The 17,719-nt window shown below is 38.4% G+C and overlaps 1 protein-coding gene across 1 annotated transcript in view; it reads right to left on the bottom strand.

The window, feature by feature from the left end:
- Positions 1–17,719, bottom strand: part of sbf1 (SET binding factor 1) — a 61,388-nt gene that overhangs the window by 21,619 nt on the left and 22,050 nt on the right. Inside the window, exons 3-14 of the mRNA XM_079263092.1 lie at positions 17,182–17,319; positions 16,410–16,532; positions 16,099–16,209; positions 9,695–9,800; positions 8,619–8,751; positions 8,393–8,501; positions 6,430–6,543; positions 1,590–1,667; positions 1,218–1,331; positions 963–1,091; positions 600–698; positions 315–522 (exon numbers count right to left, since the gene is read on the bottom strand). Coding sequence (XP_079119218.1) covers positions 315–522; positions 600–698; positions 963–1,091; positions 1,218–1,331; positions 1,590–1,667; positions 6,430–6,543; positions 8,393–8,501; positions 8,619–8,751; positions 9,695–9,800; positions 16,099–16,209; positions 16,410–16,532; positions 17,182–17,319 — 1,462 coding nt within the window. The remainder of the gene's footprint in view (positions 1–314; positions 523–599; positions 699–962; positions 1,092–1,217; positions 1,332–1,589; positions 1,668–6,429; positions 6,544–8,392; positions 8,502–8,618; positions 8,752–9,694; positions 9,801–16,098; positions 16,210–16,409; positions 16,533–17,181; positions 17,320–17,719) is intronic.

Below are 17,719 nucleotides of genomic sequence, written 5' to 3' on the forward strand. Positions count from 1 at the left end.
TTCTTTTTCCAAGGTGTAACTAAGCATACTGGTGGCGTAGTGAGTAAGTCAGTGTGCGTCAATACAGAAGTTCATGGTTCAATCCTAATGTGGTACAATTAGAAAAAATGTCAGTTGTGCTTTTTTTTTTCTTCAATTTCTTATACTTGTGCAATTTCATTTCAATCATTCAGCATAGTTCAATAAATGGGTATTCACAGTTGCTATTATTTCAATAAAAGCTGGTTCTAGTTGTTTCATAAAATGTATATTGCAGATCTTAGAAGGGGGGTTCCAGCTGATTTCAGAAGTGATTTCCTGCTCTCGCAGCTCACCTAGCGGTGGTCCAGATGGCACCATGCTCTTCAGCTCCACCTTGACCACAGGCGGTGCACTCTTGAGCTTGGCGGCAGCGTGATCGATGAAGAGCTGCACCGCAACCTCATCCAGAACTGGAAAGGGTGTCTGACTCTGGGGGGTGTTCTGGCTGTTTTCTGACGGCCGCTGGACTTTGTGCATGGCCACAGCGGGGTAGGGATTCTCCTGGAGAGAGAAAAATAAAACAGAAATCAGAGCGTATTCCTCGACTTCTCCGTTTCTGTAAGAACGTAGGAACGTACATTTTTGAAGAGCTGCTCCGCGAGCTCCTTGACGTGGCTCATGACTTTGTGTGGGCACGCCTCCTCCTGTCGTATCCGCTCCACTTGGTTGGCGACAAGCTGTGGAAACAGAAAACTTATTGAAGTCATTTAAATATCATTTCATTTAAAAATGTCAAGGCTAAATAAAATGATCTAATGTAGAGAAAGATTTAAGGTTGATTATCCCCATTGTTTGTTTCAGCTGACTGCTTTGTTTCTACATCCAGAGAAAATACAGAAACTTTTTCTTTTTAAAACAAAAACTCTTGATGGTCTTCAGATCTGTCCGTCTTTCTCTAACTAAAAAGCCTGAACACACAAAGTTGCTGTGGTCTGACTCACGTCATCAAACAGATCCGTAGCTCTGTAGGGCGGACCCCTCTCGGACACAAACCCTGCAAACGCCATGCCGTCCAGCACTTTCATGAGAAAATCGTCTTCTGCCAGCGCCCTCTGGCCCAGGAAGGCTGCCTGTGGAAACACGCCGAAATTTCTGATCACACGTTGCCACAAGATTTGCTTTGTTTTTTTAATTTAAATCATTAGATAATTATTTCCAGTTTCAGACGCAGACTTATTTGCTGTGTGTTTATGTACCTTATGGAAGCGGATCACAGGTTCTGGGTGGATGCGGATGATATGTAAACACCAGCGGTAGCCCTGGAAAAGTCGAGCAAACAGCCACAGGAAGACTGCTCGGATCTCCTTATCCTGAAGCAAACACAACAGTCCAGTTAGAGGAAGAGTTATTCATTTTACTGTTGACTTTTCAGGGTAAAAGGTGAAACTCACCGCTGTTAAAGCAGTGGATAAAAGGTCTTTAACTTATCTTTTACTGCTCTATCTGTCAGTCATGTCTAACCAGAGATCTCTCACTTCCTGTCATCTCTCCACTCTTGTCATATAAAACACATTCAATCTCAAAACAACGAAATAACAGCCCTGTTTTTCTTTATTTTAACAACTTGCCTGGATCTTGAGTGCAGAGGGTTGCATGGACTGTGGAGGGAAGGCGTGATCAGCAAATTCCAACTCTGGGTCCAAAACCTGCAACAGCAATATCACAAAGCCTTCATAAATCAGAAGCGACCACATTTCCCCGTCTTTCTGTTGCATTCGAACCGACGTGAGACCAGACAAAGTCTTAAATAACAGCAGTCTAACGAAAGCATCTGCTTTAAAACTGTTCTCTGTGCTGTAAATTAAAAAATGACCAATGGGAGGAAAGTACTAGTCCAGAAGATGCAGGACTGTCTTTTTTTAAGCTCTATTAATCATGTTTTGCTGCATTTTTTAAGCCTTTTTCCCCACTAAAATATATGCCAAGCCACTACATTTATATAAATAATAATTAGCTTATTCTTTCCATGTAGTTAATCAATTATAATTCTTGAATATAATGGGATATTTGCATCATGAACAACAGAATGAAATAAATGTGGAATATTGAGAACATTACCATCTGTGCTGCTGTTTCCCTGAACTTTGTGCCGATCTAATGACTCTTTCAAGGATGAAAATGAATCAATACCAACTAACGAAGGAAACAGATCTGAAATCATCATTGTCCTTTAAGTATTTGCCACTTTTTGTTTTGGTAGGAGGAGCTTAATTTTCAGTGTGTAGCAGTGTGAGTGCTTAAGCTAAGTGCTATGTTCGCTCTCATTTTAATCTTCTTTAAAGTTAATTCATTTTAATTTAAGGATAAATTTACACTTGCTTGGCTACAGATCCATCAAGAAGATGAGCTGGAGACCAGAACTTCATTTCACCTTAAAAACCAGCAACAAAGGTGTAAACAGATGGATGAAGAGGGAGCTTTGCTAAGCTAAGTATCTCACTAACATTTTAACTAACAGGTTAGTTAACATCTGCAGCTGAAATATGTCTTTAAATTTATTGTCAATTCTGTGTCAAAAGCTTTAAAAGACAAAGTAAATCAAAGATGAATTTTCTTACACAGAGAGGACTAAATCCTAACTTTCACACAATGTTTCATTTATTTTACTTCAGGAGCCAGAAATAAATATGAAATATGACATATCATCGACTGTTTAACACAATCACATTCAGCATTAATCAGTTACTTAGAGGAGAAATAAAACAAATGTTCAATCAACATAAATAAACTACACCACTGTGTATGTTGAGCTTCGGAAATATTCACAGTGTAAAAGAAAATCAATACTTTCAACATGCATCGATCAAATTGGCTTGTTGGTGACTGAATTGCGATATTAACAAAATAGGGATGTTTTCTGAAAAGACTAATGGCTTATCTTGTTTTTTTTAATAATTCATTTTTCCTCAAGCTTTTATAGCATGAAGACCAAGCGGCAACGTCCGACGGTTAAAAGTGAAACCGAGGCGGAAGTGGCAAACAATGCAGTTCCCCCCTCATCCACTAGGGGCTCCAAACAGAGCAAATCCCATAGACTTCAATGTTAACAAGGTCCACTTCACAGCAGAAATAAACATGTTTACAGCCTGGTACAAAACACTGTTTTAGGTTTAATAAGTCAGGTTTACCTTCATGTCAACTCTGGGGGGAGTGAATTTTTTTTTCTTTAGAATTTGTTTAACCTCAAAACTAGGCCTAATTAGGGGCGTGTCATTTTGATTGACAGGTACCTGATATCCTGCTACAAGAAGGCAGACTGTCGCACAACTGCGGCTTGAAGCCATTAACAGCATGATTTAGCTTTAGCCCGCCTACCTCTGTTAGCTGGTTAGCTCAGTTAGCTATTAGCCACAGACAGGTCGCAGTTTAATAAAACGTCAATCATCCACCTCCACGCTCACAGCCCCCCTCTCAGCTCTATCACTTTGCCATTTTTTATATTTTCCAGGAGAGACGGCACACACAATGCCACCAAGATGGGAACCGCCGAATGAGCTCAAATTCAGCTCCGTCCATTTTATATAAACAGTCTATTGTGATAACATGTCTTCTTAGTAATAAGACTCCACAAATACTCTTCCCCGATAACAGTTTACTATCAAAGCCATAGAATAAAACTAAACAAAGCAAATTATATCAGTACTGGTTTATGTTTGTTTCTTAACAATCTCTAAAATCCTCAGTATCAATACTTCAAATTCCTTTCAGCATGAAAGCAGTTTAGATTTCCAGCTTCACAATCCTCTGTAAGAGGTCACACTGGCTGATATATCAGCATCTTTCATTCAGAGGGTCGACATACAGCTCTCTGCTGGCTGAGGACAAAGACCTTCAACCCAGTAAACCTCTTTGACAGATAGAGATCAAGCACAACAACACACAGCAGTCTCCAGGTTACAAGCCATAACGCGCACAGAGCAGCAACTCACACACAAACACAAGCGGGACAATCACTGAATTTCATAACAGCATGTTTTCATTATTCAGATCTATAATAAGTCTTAATATCTTCTGTATTTAGCAGATGACCAGAGTCAGAGGGTCCAAGTTCAGAATCTTGTTGTAGATACTTTGACACAGAAAAACTGATACATAACATTACTGGAACTGGACAACATAAAACAACAAGCTCAGTAATAACAGGGTTCACACACACGCACGCACGCACGCACGCACGCACGCACGCACGCACACACACACACACACACACACACACACACACACACACACACACACACACACACAGGTGTTAACTTTCTACAACATGAACCAACTTTTACTCAAAACTAAATGACATCCTAACAGGATCTTTGTGGCAGAATTGTGGTTGTTGACTTGAAGTTCTCAAGTTTAGTTGTATTATACATTAAAATAAAGGGTCCTTTGGTCACTTTTACTAGCAGAGCGAACCAGTACTGAATCGAGATCAGTTGCGTAATACTTTGTTAGAGTCCATGGGAAAATCTTGTCAAATTAAAATAAAAAAATTTGACTTTTCACATCATTAAAACCCACCACGTCTGAGTTGAGAAGGCCAACTCCACTCTCTAAATAAACACATCCTAGCCTCTGCCTCACAGACATGACAATGGCAAAAAAAAATCCAGTCCTGTGAAAGCATTAGTGGGAAAACTGCTTGGTTTACAAGTCTGTTAATCTTTTACCGCAACTAATCTTTTTTTTGTACAATCATATAAATTAATCATCATGTTTTAAACGTGACTGAAATCCCAATAGCAGCAAAGTGGCTGAACTTGAGAGGAGACTGAAAATGATAAGCTGTCAAAGTGCCTTCACAGTAAAATGCTTTAAATAGATGAATGCAACGATGTGGAAATACTTTAAGAATAAAAGTATTGATCATCTGTTCTATAAATGAAATTCAAGACTGAATGAAGCTGGGATTAAAGACAGAAATACCTTTGCAACAAAACAGTTAAATTTGGGAATTTGCTTAACTTTTGTTGACTGATCTTATTTTGAGCCATAAACTGTTGATCTAACACAACCAGATAAAGATTTTTAGTTACTGTAAACTATGATTTAAGCAGAGGATTTGCTGTATTTCATCTTAATTAAGTTTAATCAAATTATTTTCACAATTAGTGCTGGTTTAGATGAAACAAAAATATTAATATAAAAGTAATTAATGATAGTGGAGTGAAATATTACGTATCAGAAAATGAGATTGTTCATAACTTTTATGCTAAAAATCGGTCATTTCCGTCTGCACTGACGTATTTCTGCTGAAGTAAAAAAAATAAAATCCCTTGACATCTAACTTTACTTGAACACAGTGCTGTTGCTTTTCCTGCTTGGCTTGTTATCTTTCCAAGAATTTCTATTTATCTAGAATTATTCTACAACTCTCTTAATTTTGGGTGTTGCCTTGTCTGTAAATCACCGTTTCACACTCCTCATCATCTCCTCTGTTTGTTTATACAGGAACAGAATAAAGGCTGCTAAAGATAAAAGAGTATTTTTATGAATGCTGTATAGTTGTATTTAAAGGGTAATTACAACAAGATTTTGCTGCATGATACAATGATACAATGACCATAAACGTGACCAGCCTCCAGACAAGTCTGGAAGCTTGTTTTTAATTGATCTATGACTCGAGAAGATCAAATATTTACACGACTGACGTCATAAAAAAATGCCAGCATATCCAGTAAATTCACAACACATGGTTTAACTTCCTGCAATACATCCCTTAAAATCCACATACCTAACTTATTACTGGATGCAAGACTAACAACAAAAGCCACTGCTTTGTGGTATTATCATACCATATAAGCTATATAAGTGCAGTAAAGAGTACTAACAGGAACATAATATATTCTGCATGTAGCATAACAGGGAAGTTGGGAAAATTTTGTTATGAAATAGATAAAAAGAATTTCTGAGAATGGGTTGGCACTGGAGTACTGGAAGAGGTGTTTAACATGAAGCCTGCGAAGTAGCAGGGCATGAACGGTACTTGATACAATAAATATGTGAGGATGATAAGATCAAACTATCTGCTGGCATCATCAAAACAGTGACTTAGAAATTTATAGGAGTGAAAAGATTTAAAAAAAAAAAAAAAAAGTTCTTTTCTACATGGAAAATGTATCAATGTGCTAAAAAATGTCAGCAAAAACAACATGACATTAATGTAAAGAAGATAAATTATTATAAATTAATTAAGTTATTTAATGCATTAATTAATATTTAATGCAAAAAATCAAATCCCCCCAGTAAAACTATATTCTACAAGAGTTTCGAGGCATCTCATCTCTCTACAAAAATATATCAGGGACTTTCTTGCTTTGCAGAAACCCCCCGCAATTTATTAATGACAATTCCCAGAAGAGATAAGGAGATTTTATGACTGTATGGATGTGTGTGTGGCGTTGAGGCTCTTACCATGGACAGTGCAGTCTGGGTCTGCTGTAGCAGGGGTTCCGGCAGCAGGGAGATGTGGACGCATTCAGGGATGGTTACGGTGCCTCCGTCCAAATCAGCAATGATCACGTCCAACTGAGTTTTTAAAAAAAAAAAAAAAAGGGTCACATACGAGATGTTAAAAAACACTTTTCCTCTTTGTTGTGGGATTAAACAGCCACAGGAGAGAAAGTCATCTCTCTCAGCAGCTGCTTATTACGCGAATCAACATAAACCAGACGGAAAGGCTGCCAAGACGATGCCCTCTGACCCCGATGACTGCTTGTACGCTGATAATGGCTGGGTGACTGATGGACAAAACACAGCATCTCGTTGTGGGTCGAGATAACAGCTCCATCAGGGCGACTGTCGGGTAGCACGATGCAGCCGTTCACCAGCAGCACTCATTACACACTCAACAATGCTTAATAAGGCAGCAACATATTTTCTTTCATCACAAGTCAATACGATGTAAAGAGTATTGTTGTGGCTTCTTATGAATGTAAAAAGGTTCGCAGGCGGACAGTCAGATGGCAGAAGGAGCAGTTGAATAAAAGACAGATGGGCCGTTCTCCAAGTAAGACGACTCCCCTGTTATCAAACCTCATGTCAGTGTAAATGAGAAGTCTGCTGCTGGAAATCCTCCTTTGACTGATTTAAGTCTAACAAGCTGTTCACCTTCAGCACTGAGATTACCACCATACTGCACACGGCTCACATTTCCATCCCGCAGCTGGAAAGCAGCAGCAGCAGCAGGTGTTTGTCCTGCACACATGCATTTCCCTAAAGACCCTGTTTCACGAGGTTTTGTTTTTTTCCCTCCTTGTGCTGGAAGTGTGTTGCCAGCATTTTCTCCTGCTTACACACTCCCATAAAACAATTACAGCGGTGAATGAGGGATAATGTCATTTAAATCAGTTTAAAGCTGAAAGGTAGAATTAAACTGCTTAAATATAAACATATATATACTTCTGTTTTCTTTATTTTAATTAGAATTTCTTCTTTGGTCGAGGGCAGAGTACCATTATGAGTTGGTAGTAAATCCCCTTACAGTTCACCTGTCAGGAACAAGAAGCACTGCATGATAAATCATCCTGCAGCCCAAAACAAGCTTCTTTCTGAGAAATTATGTCAAATTTAGATTTTTAATATGGTACAAATAATAGCTTTGTTGTTAACGCATGAATGCATTAAAAAAATTCACTTCACATTCACTTCACAGACTGATCTTTTACCCCTCTGATGCATGAAATATCAAAAGATAATGCTGTATATTTTTTCTTAACATACAATATTTTACTACTACAGACATGCACAGAGACACTACATGGACTAGTATCATTTTCTTGTCCTGTTTATCAAAGAGGTGAAGTTGGTCATTACATGGATGTGTATATGTGAAATTTTATATTCTTTTATTCTTCAGTGATAGGTGGTGTGTTGGGTGACTCTCCTAATGTTCACTCAAGTGGCAAAAAGTGCAAATTATAATATCCTCACTTATGAATATACCAGAAAACATCTAAAAGCTCATTTGCTCAACCTTGTGTGAATATCTTGGTAGCATGTCTCTAAAATTACTTTAACCAGTAGCATCCTTCACTTAAGGTTAACTTGCTCTAATTTGGCTGCTAGTCTGAAATGATGAGCAGGAAAATACTGAACCTGGTATACTGAATCTAACTCTTAATAATTCCACAGATAATGCAGGGCAACATATTTACAGGTGTTACTCTGCACAAAAATCTTTTAAAATTTAGTCTAATTTTGTCATATTGAAAGGAAAATCTTTGTCTTATTTGAGCAAATTAACAATGTTTGCTTCTTTTAAAAAAAAAAAAAAAAAAAAAAGTTTTTTCTCCTGTTTATTCATGCAACACCAGAGCCTGGTCGCATTTAATTTGTTATCTTATGCATGTTTTAGTTTGCAGTAACCGGAACCCACCAGTTCTTGCGTCTCAGAGCGGAAAAACGAATTGACACCTATGATGAAGGGGGTGGGTGTGCTCAGGACTTCCAGTAGTTTTCCTGGTAAGATGGGAACGTAGGTAAAACTGAAAGAAAAAAACATGCAAAGTTATTACAGAGAGCTTTAAATGACAAAAAGCACTGAGAAACAACAAGACAGTCAGCTAAAAGCACAGCAGGAAAACTGAGGAGAGCGCACAGACCTGTATTTGAGGGGGAACATAATAGCCAGCAGTCCTCGGCACGCGTCGGTTAGTCTCTGATAGCTGCTGGACAGGAACAAGATCTTATGCTCCGTCAGTGCAGCACAGAACAGATACAGCACGTTGATAATACCTGCAGAGAAAACCAAGCAGAAACGTGACACGGATGCAGGGGAGAGATTCAAACTTCAAGCTCTGCACAAGCCTCTTAATAACCCATTCATTTGGGTCAGGTGTGCTACAGCAGGGTAACATCTGGCCCAACAGGTCCAGAGTTGGTGATCCCTGTTCTAGATGCTTCCCTGGCAACAGCTTGTTGTCAAGTTCTGCACAATTATCCATTAATTTGAGTCAGGTGTGTTGAAACTAAAGCCTGCAGGACAGCTTGCCTCAGATCTTCTGATGAAGTTTAGTTGTTTTACATCATGATTCCTTTGTGTTCTCTCTTTTTTTATATCTACTTTGTTTTTATATCTACTTTATTTTTAATTTTTCTAATTTTTCTAAATTATTGTCCAACAATAATTATGAATTTTTTTTGGTCAGCTGTGGCTACTCTAAAATCGCCTTGTACATAAAATTAATTTTACTCTTCAATTAATCTTTAAAGTTTTCAGCTTCGCACTGTAAAGTAACATAATACTTGATGTTTTACAGGAGGATACATCATAGTTTGTGTTTTATTTACTGTATTAATGCTGCAGATGTCAGAGTGTACAGATCACAATGGATTAAAAGGTTGCTGAGCCTCCAAATCTCTTCTGGATTAACACAGAAAGTAGATTATTCTGTTCTTTGCTTGTTTTTAATCGAAAACATCAACATATCAGAGATGTAAAAAATTTTACATTTTTTTTTAAACTTATTATTAAAAATATATGAGAAAATGTGTTTTTTTTTTTTGTTTTTTTTTAATGTTATAAACATTATTTATATGGTTTATTGTTATGGACCGTTACGGTCAGACGTAGCGTGCTGATGTTTGAAAGCACTGTGGCTGGTAGTGTAACAGTTTTGACAAAGAAACCGAAATAAATAAATAAATAAAGACCATTTGTTTTTATTGTTTTCCGTACCAAGCTGTCTGAAGAGTTGAGCCACACTGCTGCCGCTGACAGGAAGGGAGTCGTTGATGGGAGTCTGGATTACTTGACGGTCGCCGGCACCTAACGTTATAGTCCGCTATGGAATAAGAGAGAGGGGAGACGAGGATGATTAAAACACGCGGGGGTTGAAAGCTGAGAACAAACGTGGTTTCGGAGAATAATCAGGGTTTGATGGTGTGATTTAATCAGAGTTGTGCGCGTCCACAGAGCAGCGTGAATCAGAGACAGAAAGATGGAGAATCCCAGAAGCTTAGCAGGTACATGTCCAATAAAACCCAAGCCATTCCAGCCGATCGGGATGTGAATGAGGCTGCAAAAGACTCCATGCCAACGACCTTACTGCAAAACACCACCAGCACCGTAGCAAAAAAAGCCTTTATGGGTGACAGAAAGCCCATAGACATGACAGGTGTGATGAGGGGAGAATTTTCCACTAATGTCAAACGTATACAATGACAGAAGTGTGTCTTGGAATAAATCATAACTGCAGCCTGATGAAAGTTTACAACAAAGCATTGTAATTGCATTGCTTTTCACTGACATTTAATGCTAATAAGATGGCAGTCAGAACCTCTGACTGCACTTAAGTATTTACAGGGTGCACATCTAAAAGTTCAACTATACCATTTAGACTGCAAAATCATGCATCAATCGACTAAATAACAAAGTGGAGTTAAAAAACTAAAGTTCCAAATTAAGACAAGCTGACATGACTTCTAAACATTGTTGCATGGACAGGATTTCTGTTGCACTTTAAAGTAATCTGGACTCACCACCTTCTTGAAAAGGAACAGAATACACAGGAAAGTCCACCAGTCATTATGGCTGCAAAGGCCAGAAAAAGGTGCAGCATTATCTCATGCTCTCTATAGCAGAAACGGTAGTGTCGGCAGCCACAGACGAGCTGTTAGTGATCAATACTGTGATCCAACATCTGATCATCGGGTTTCCTTAATCCAATATTTGCTTGTGGTTCCTCATATCAGATCTGATAACAAGGGGCAGACATACCCACAAGTGTGTCCTCTGGATCAGGCAGAATATATAAATAAAATTCAACTTGAGTCAGTAGCTTTGAGTCAGTAGTTTGATTTGTTATTAAACTATTATTTTACCTATAAGAAGCAAACAGACTAAAAGTCTACCAAAGGCCTGTTTATCCTGGAAATTACCATTAATTTCATTGTATTATGATGTCTTTTTTATGTAAATTTAAATGCTTTGTCAATTTGATGTCTTCATCAAAGCTACAAATATGACATCAGATCAGTTGTTGGTCATGTATTGACACGATATAAAAGCATTTTGATTAGTTTGGCAACGGAAGGTGTGCATGAATCAACTGGAGGAAATGGATAGAGAAAAAGGAAGCTGAGAAAGCCGAGAGCTGATTGGCAGAGAGGGAAAAGGGTAAGGGGAGGGGGGTTGAAATTAGGCTGGCGTACCAAACTCTCCTTTCTCTCCTCCTGGCCCGGCTACACAAGCATCCAGCAGAAACAAACACACATATGCATACACACCCAACAGGATAAGACACAGGTTAGCAACATTAGCAGTGATGGCACAGGATACCCAAACCTGACAACAGTTATCAGAGTCATGTTTCAGCATAGCAAAACGAAAAGGCTGCAAACATTTACACAAAAGACATGAACTGTAACATGACAGTAAAAAAATATACATACAGGATGAGGGCAGCATCAAATATAAGACACACATGCAAAACAAAGTAAAACAATCATTTGACAGCACACAAAACAGTCTGTTCAATTATAACTTCAACAGGAAAATAAAAAGGAGCTCCAGAGAGTTTATGTGCATCATCTCCCATTTCCAGTTGTGCACATCTGCCTGGTCTAATGAGAGAATTTCTGTTAGCTCCAAAGGCAAAAATATGTAACCATAACTGTACCTTTCCTGACACAATAAGAGATTTTTTTTAGTTTAACCATAACGAGTACTGCAACTGGTACTACAGAGCAGAGTTCCTTCACTGAAACCACCTTCCAGCCTTTAAGGCGACGACACTATGATGTTAAATGTAAGAGCAAAGAAACATGTCAACAGGTCAGGTTAAAAACCACAGTGTGCATCCTCATGTGATCGGATCACACGAAGTGCCTCTGACCTCCAGCAGAACTTGCAATACTTTCGGTTTGAATAAAGTTTTCCTCTCAGTTGTGTTAATTTTATAATCTCACTTCTAGTCGGAGAAGCTGGCTGTGTGACAGGCTGCGTCTTTGTCGAGAAAGAAAGCGACTGGAATTCCCTTTTTTTCCCTGGAATACCAAGTTCCTGTAAGAGCTCAGTTTCTAATTGATGCAACTTTGAATTTGTTCCAGATTAAACAGAAATCTTAAAGAAAAAAAGAAAAGAAAAAAAAAAGTGGGGTAATCACACAGTAACACACATGCACACTCTTTCAAACACACACATAAAAAGATGAGAGTGATATGTAGATGTAGTTGCGTGGATTCACTTCATAAGCTACACCAGCATGTTAGGAAGTGACTCGTAAACTACAAGGTTGCTGTGTTCATTCGTTTTCCAAATGGCTTAGTCCAGTTCAGGGTTGTGGGAAAGCTGGAGCCTATCCCAGCAAATAGCAGGCGATAGGAAGGGTACGCTTTGATAGGTCGCCAGTTCATCACAGGGCTGTGATGTGGTTTTATGTAAACTGATCAGGAAATAGCTCATCAATAAACAAGCAGTCTGGTCACAGTTTACCTCCATATTCTTCTAATCCAAAGTTACATCAGCTAGAAAAACGCCATGTCATTAAAGAGCCATTTAATCAGAGACATTCTGCTGCTTCTAGCTTCCTCTTTGGGAGGTCATTGAACTTGGGAAAGGCGATAACTTTAATTATTTAATCGACTTTTAGAATGTGTGACTATCATCTCGATATTCTATTGTCTTCTTTTAACTAGTACCTGGAGTAAATGCGCTACCATATGGTGGTGTCGAGTTATGAAGCCGTACAGTCCCATCGAGACAAACTAGCTAGGAAGCTTAAAAAAATTGTCTCTTTACGGATTCATGTTTACAAGCAAGTCGTTGACATTATTACGTACTCCACCGGAACAGTTCAGTTCTGTAGATTAAAGCCATCACAGCAGAAAACTTTGTAAATTATCTTTCCTCTACACTGAAAGTCCCATACTGGAGGCTAAACGGAAAAGTCACTGTCATGCTCTAAAACAGATTGTTCGCCTGCTTAATGTAACCTGTTGTTATTCTCCTGGGTGTACACGGCGACAGTGAGGTGATTGTGCCTTTAAGGACAGCGGGTGTGGTTTACAGCATGGTTGGAAACGTGTAGTGTGGGAAGTAGTTGAATAAAGGTAATGAACGGAGCAACGTGCCTTGATCATTGACTCCCGCAGCAACACATAAGTCACAGCTTGTATAAAAGGCAATATTAATAGATATAAAAGCCAAGTGAGCTTGCAAAGATTTGATCCAAAAACATCTGTATCTGGCTCATCCTTTTATGTTCCTTAGATATATTATTCAGAAAATGTGATGAAAGGATTGAAGGAGAGACTAAAAACATACAGCAATCCTTCAAACCGCCGCTGTCATCGCCGATGCAAAGGCATCAAAATAAAATGGCACTTTGTGCTGGAACCAACACAGGAATAAACTCTGAGCCAACCATACTACGGTTTGCTACTTAAATTAGAAGCCATAAATATGAAATGTGCTCTAGTCCTCGCATACAGACTGATCAGGCTAGGTTGCTGAGCTAAGACTGGCAACAGGTGCATAATGCTAGACATAAAGTAGATCCACTTTGTGTGGTTTTATATCAACCAGAGGTAATTTCTCTGTCACGTTTCTACATGTGGAATTGCTGGATGTGTGTTTGGACACAGGCTGACGTTAAAAACAACCAGTCTGGAAGAAGGAGAGAGATTTATTGATGGTGACACAAGTCTTATGAGATTAAACGGTTTCAGGAATGTGTTTAAGTGTCTGTTACTCTTTCTAAATGGCCTTCCCTCCTGTTGAGTCGCAAGAGCAGAGCTGTTTGCACTTGGCAAGACAGAAACTGGAGAAACGCTTTCATGTGTCCACCGGACTAAACCCAAGTCTAATCTGCAAACTGATGAGTGATGATGCTTTCAAATATGTGTGTGTGCCTTTTTTTTTTTCTTTTTTAAGCATTAGCTTTGCTGTTTGGGTCTGTATGTGTGCTAATACCGATTAGATCTGATTCTCTCATTCAGACGCTGCGCTGCCCGGCAGGAAGCCATCTGCTGTCCCATATGGTCACCATGCAACTGAACTACGACCTCCAAAGCATCCGGTTTTAATTTGTATTTGTGTGTGTGAGAGAGAGTGCTTTAGAGAACGAGGAAACAGCTTGAAATCTTTTGGTGTTCTTAAAGGCTCATTGAGAGCTGAAGCAAATCAAGGTAGTGAAAAACATGAGGGGGAAACGAGAAACGAAATGTCTGGGGTGTTTAACGTGATCCTTTGAACAGTCTGATCACATATACACAAAAACAAGGCAGGTCAAACGTTGCTGAAGCCCATCAATCATGATTTGAAATTAATAAAACAAAGAACACATTCCTTAAAAGAAAGAAAAAAATACATTCCCGGGCTGTTTGATTAATAGAATCAATAACATTGAGCTGGTTGTTGATTGGTGAAGCTTACAGAACAGGAAAGTTACCTGGAGACAGGCCAGCAGCCAGTCACAGGCCAGAGCCTGGGGAACTTTGTCTAAACTACAAACTGGGGACTCATCTATCTGTAACACAAAGGAGCCAGTGTACAGTAGGATACACACAAATGACACAGATGGGTTGCAACATCTGGAAACCACAGCAGAGAAGTTCAGCTCGTCAGAGAACACAAGACATTTCCTACTGTTTGTGCACCAGCAGCATGAGTAAATCATCTGAATGCATGGCTCGGGTTACTTGTAAAAAGTCTTATAAAATAAAACAGAAACAAGTGTCTGTCTAGAGGCAAAATTAAAATGAAATTAAATTAAAAATGTGTTAAATATGAAAAAATAGCAAAAAAAAAGAAGAAGAAATGATCTCTAAAGTTTCTCCAAAACACAAATTATCTGCTGCTTGTTAATGCTCACATGAACAAGAACCTGATTTAATGTTATGATCTCTGGTACATAAAATCACATCAATAGACAGTAATGGTTCTCCTTGTATTCAATCACAACTTCTGCCGACCCTGGTTCTTTGGATGAACAAAGTGGTCAAACAAACCAAAACAGCTGATTTGCATAAAAAAAAAAAAAAAAACTAAGATGTTATCAAAATTTAGTTGGGCTTTGTTATCAGAGAAATATTTAAGTTTTTTTTATTTGGAGACATACCCACCAGTTTAGTCCCCCATCTGATGTCTCAGATTAGTTTCTAAACAGCAAAGCAAATGAACACATAGAAAAGCTTGGAGGTCAGAAACTTCTTTGTACATGTTTGGATAACAGTGATTAGGATTAATATGCCTCACATTGTATCTGCTCTTGTAAGAATCCATTAAGTCGTTTATATAGCTTTATTGCTACATGTGTTTGGTATAACTAATCTTCATAAAGAGTAATACAATATCCTGATGAATGAAGTTTAAAAACCCCATAAGAATCATTTGACCCATAAAATAGCAGAAGCTAACAGAGAAAGTCCCTACGTACACACTCATCATGGCTAACAACACAGTTGCCACACGTGCTCTGGTCGACCACCACTTCCCCTTGCACAGCCAGAAGTGGCATCATGTGAACACAAGCAATCAAACTATCTGATAAGCAAGTTTTAAGTGTTCATATCATGACTCATTTTTTAAGTGACAGGTGAAGGAAAAGTCTTTTTTTTTTTTTTTTTTTTTAAATAATTTTCTTCATTTTTTCCACAACTTTAAAAATTGGAGGGCTTGTTATTTACACAAATATGCTTCATAAATTGTTAATGCCTCCTTCCAAACCCACATTACTGAAACAGGACAAAATGTTTACAACTGTAGCCCCCCAAAATGATAATCAGTATCACTGAGTGTAGACAAACACTGCAGAGTGTAATACATAATATGTTTTAACACTCACCAAGCCTGTCATGCCCTGCCACTGCTTTATTGCTGTACTAAGATAACATAAAGGCAAAGCTGGTTGCTCAGGATAAACAAGGAGTAGCTCCTGCAGGCTGCAACAGGCTCGTCTCTTATACACTGCTTGCTGCTTTAAAAAGCTGCACTGCTGAGCAAGGTAGGAGGTGCAAAAACATAGCAAAAACGACTCATGGGAACGGTGGAACAGTTCACACCAGATCCTCTTTGTTTATGACACCGAAATGGGAATGAATCACTTTCAAGTCAGCAGACGAATATGTAAGGAGTTGTACCTGGGAGCCTCCGGCGATGGGGATGACACATGTTAGAAGGTTTCCAATCACTGTTTCCAAAGGGACAGACAGGCCATCCACATGGACGGTGTAGATCAGACCCAGACAGTTCTGTTCCATTAAGATTGCAACACAGAGAGAAACGATTAAACAGGACTTCTTTAGTCCAGATATCATCTAACAACAATGATCATATGCTTCGTTTATGACTTTGCAATTGTTATAAATAGTTGCACTACTGTATCTTAGGCTTGCATGCCATCCTCCTACTTAACGTCAGTGCTATGTTGGAAGGGTTGATGTTTACATACTCTAAAGACATCAGTGTAATCGAGCCGGGACACCAGCACCAGGCTCTTTGGACCGAAGACTTTAGATGGTTGGACAACAGCCGGCTCTTCATCTGCCTCATCTGCCTCCCTGGCCTCTGATTTCTGCATGTGAATAAAGAGAAGAAACATATAATACTTTAATTAATTTAAATGCTTTTAATTGCACATTCATGACATCCTTGTTTCACATTTGAAAATTTTTCCATTTTTATCCCTTTTAACACATTGACAAGTATTATAGTTATTAAAATGATCATTATTACTTGTGTTTGTATGTATGTTTAAATAAATATACAGTTGTCCTCATATTTATGCATACTCTCCCATTAAAGAAGGAAAAAACAGATGTCACCTAAATATGTTGATACTGACTAAAGTAATGATGAAAAATTTTATGAAAATCATGACATTGCTTTTGAATTGCAGTTAAATAAAAAAAAAAGTCTTTATTCTTCCTCACAGCTTTTACTTTCGATTAATTTGTCATATGCAATGTCCTCCTGAAAAGCCGAGCAAGACACCTAATAAACCATTAATAAGTGTCCCCCCCCCCCCCCCATTCTTTCTGTTTTCTCTCAATGTCCCGGCACATAACATTTATGTCTTTTCATCTATGTATTTTTAAATAGACAACAACAAAAAATGGACAAATATTACTATGATCATATCAAATTGGCTAATGCTTTCATTATACACTGTTAATCCTGATTACATCTGGAAGTGCATGAGAGCTAGCTGAAATCTGTCTTACCTGTGGATTGTCCAGGCCTTCCCAGAAGGTAAAGCAGGCACAGTAGTGACGCTCTGAGTTGATATCAGTCAAAACCGCAACAAAGAAGGAAGCTGGCTGCCGTTCAGGAACCAGTCCCCAACCGCTGGGCTGACAAAACTGGACAGGAGGAGGGGAGTATAGGTGGAAGGTGATAGCAGGATTAGGGTTACAGGTGAGAGAAGTGATATTTGGAATCACAGGATGAAATGGAAACAAGCAAAGAAAGAGAGAAATTAACAGTCATAAAACATCCATGGTGTTAACTACACTTGTCATGTTAAAAAAAACAAAAAAAAAAAACCATAATAAAATTGCAATTTCCATCTGAAATTAATCAAGTATTTTTTATTAACATAATTTTCTTTTCATTTACCTAAAGGTGATTCATCTAGATAGTTGCAAAACTAGTTCTGAAAACCCAGCTTTAAAAAATTCCCTTTATATTTACAATTGTGTGTAACTTTCATATATTTACTTTCACCACAAGAAAAGTTGAAGTGTTGACAGTTGAATAAAC

This window comes from Telmatherina bonti (assembly GCF_933228915.1).
Source record: "Telmatherina bonti genome assembly, chromosome: 23".
NCBI lineage: Eukaryota > Metazoa > Chordata > Actinopteri > Atheriniformes > Telmatherinidae > Telmatherina > Telmatherina bonti.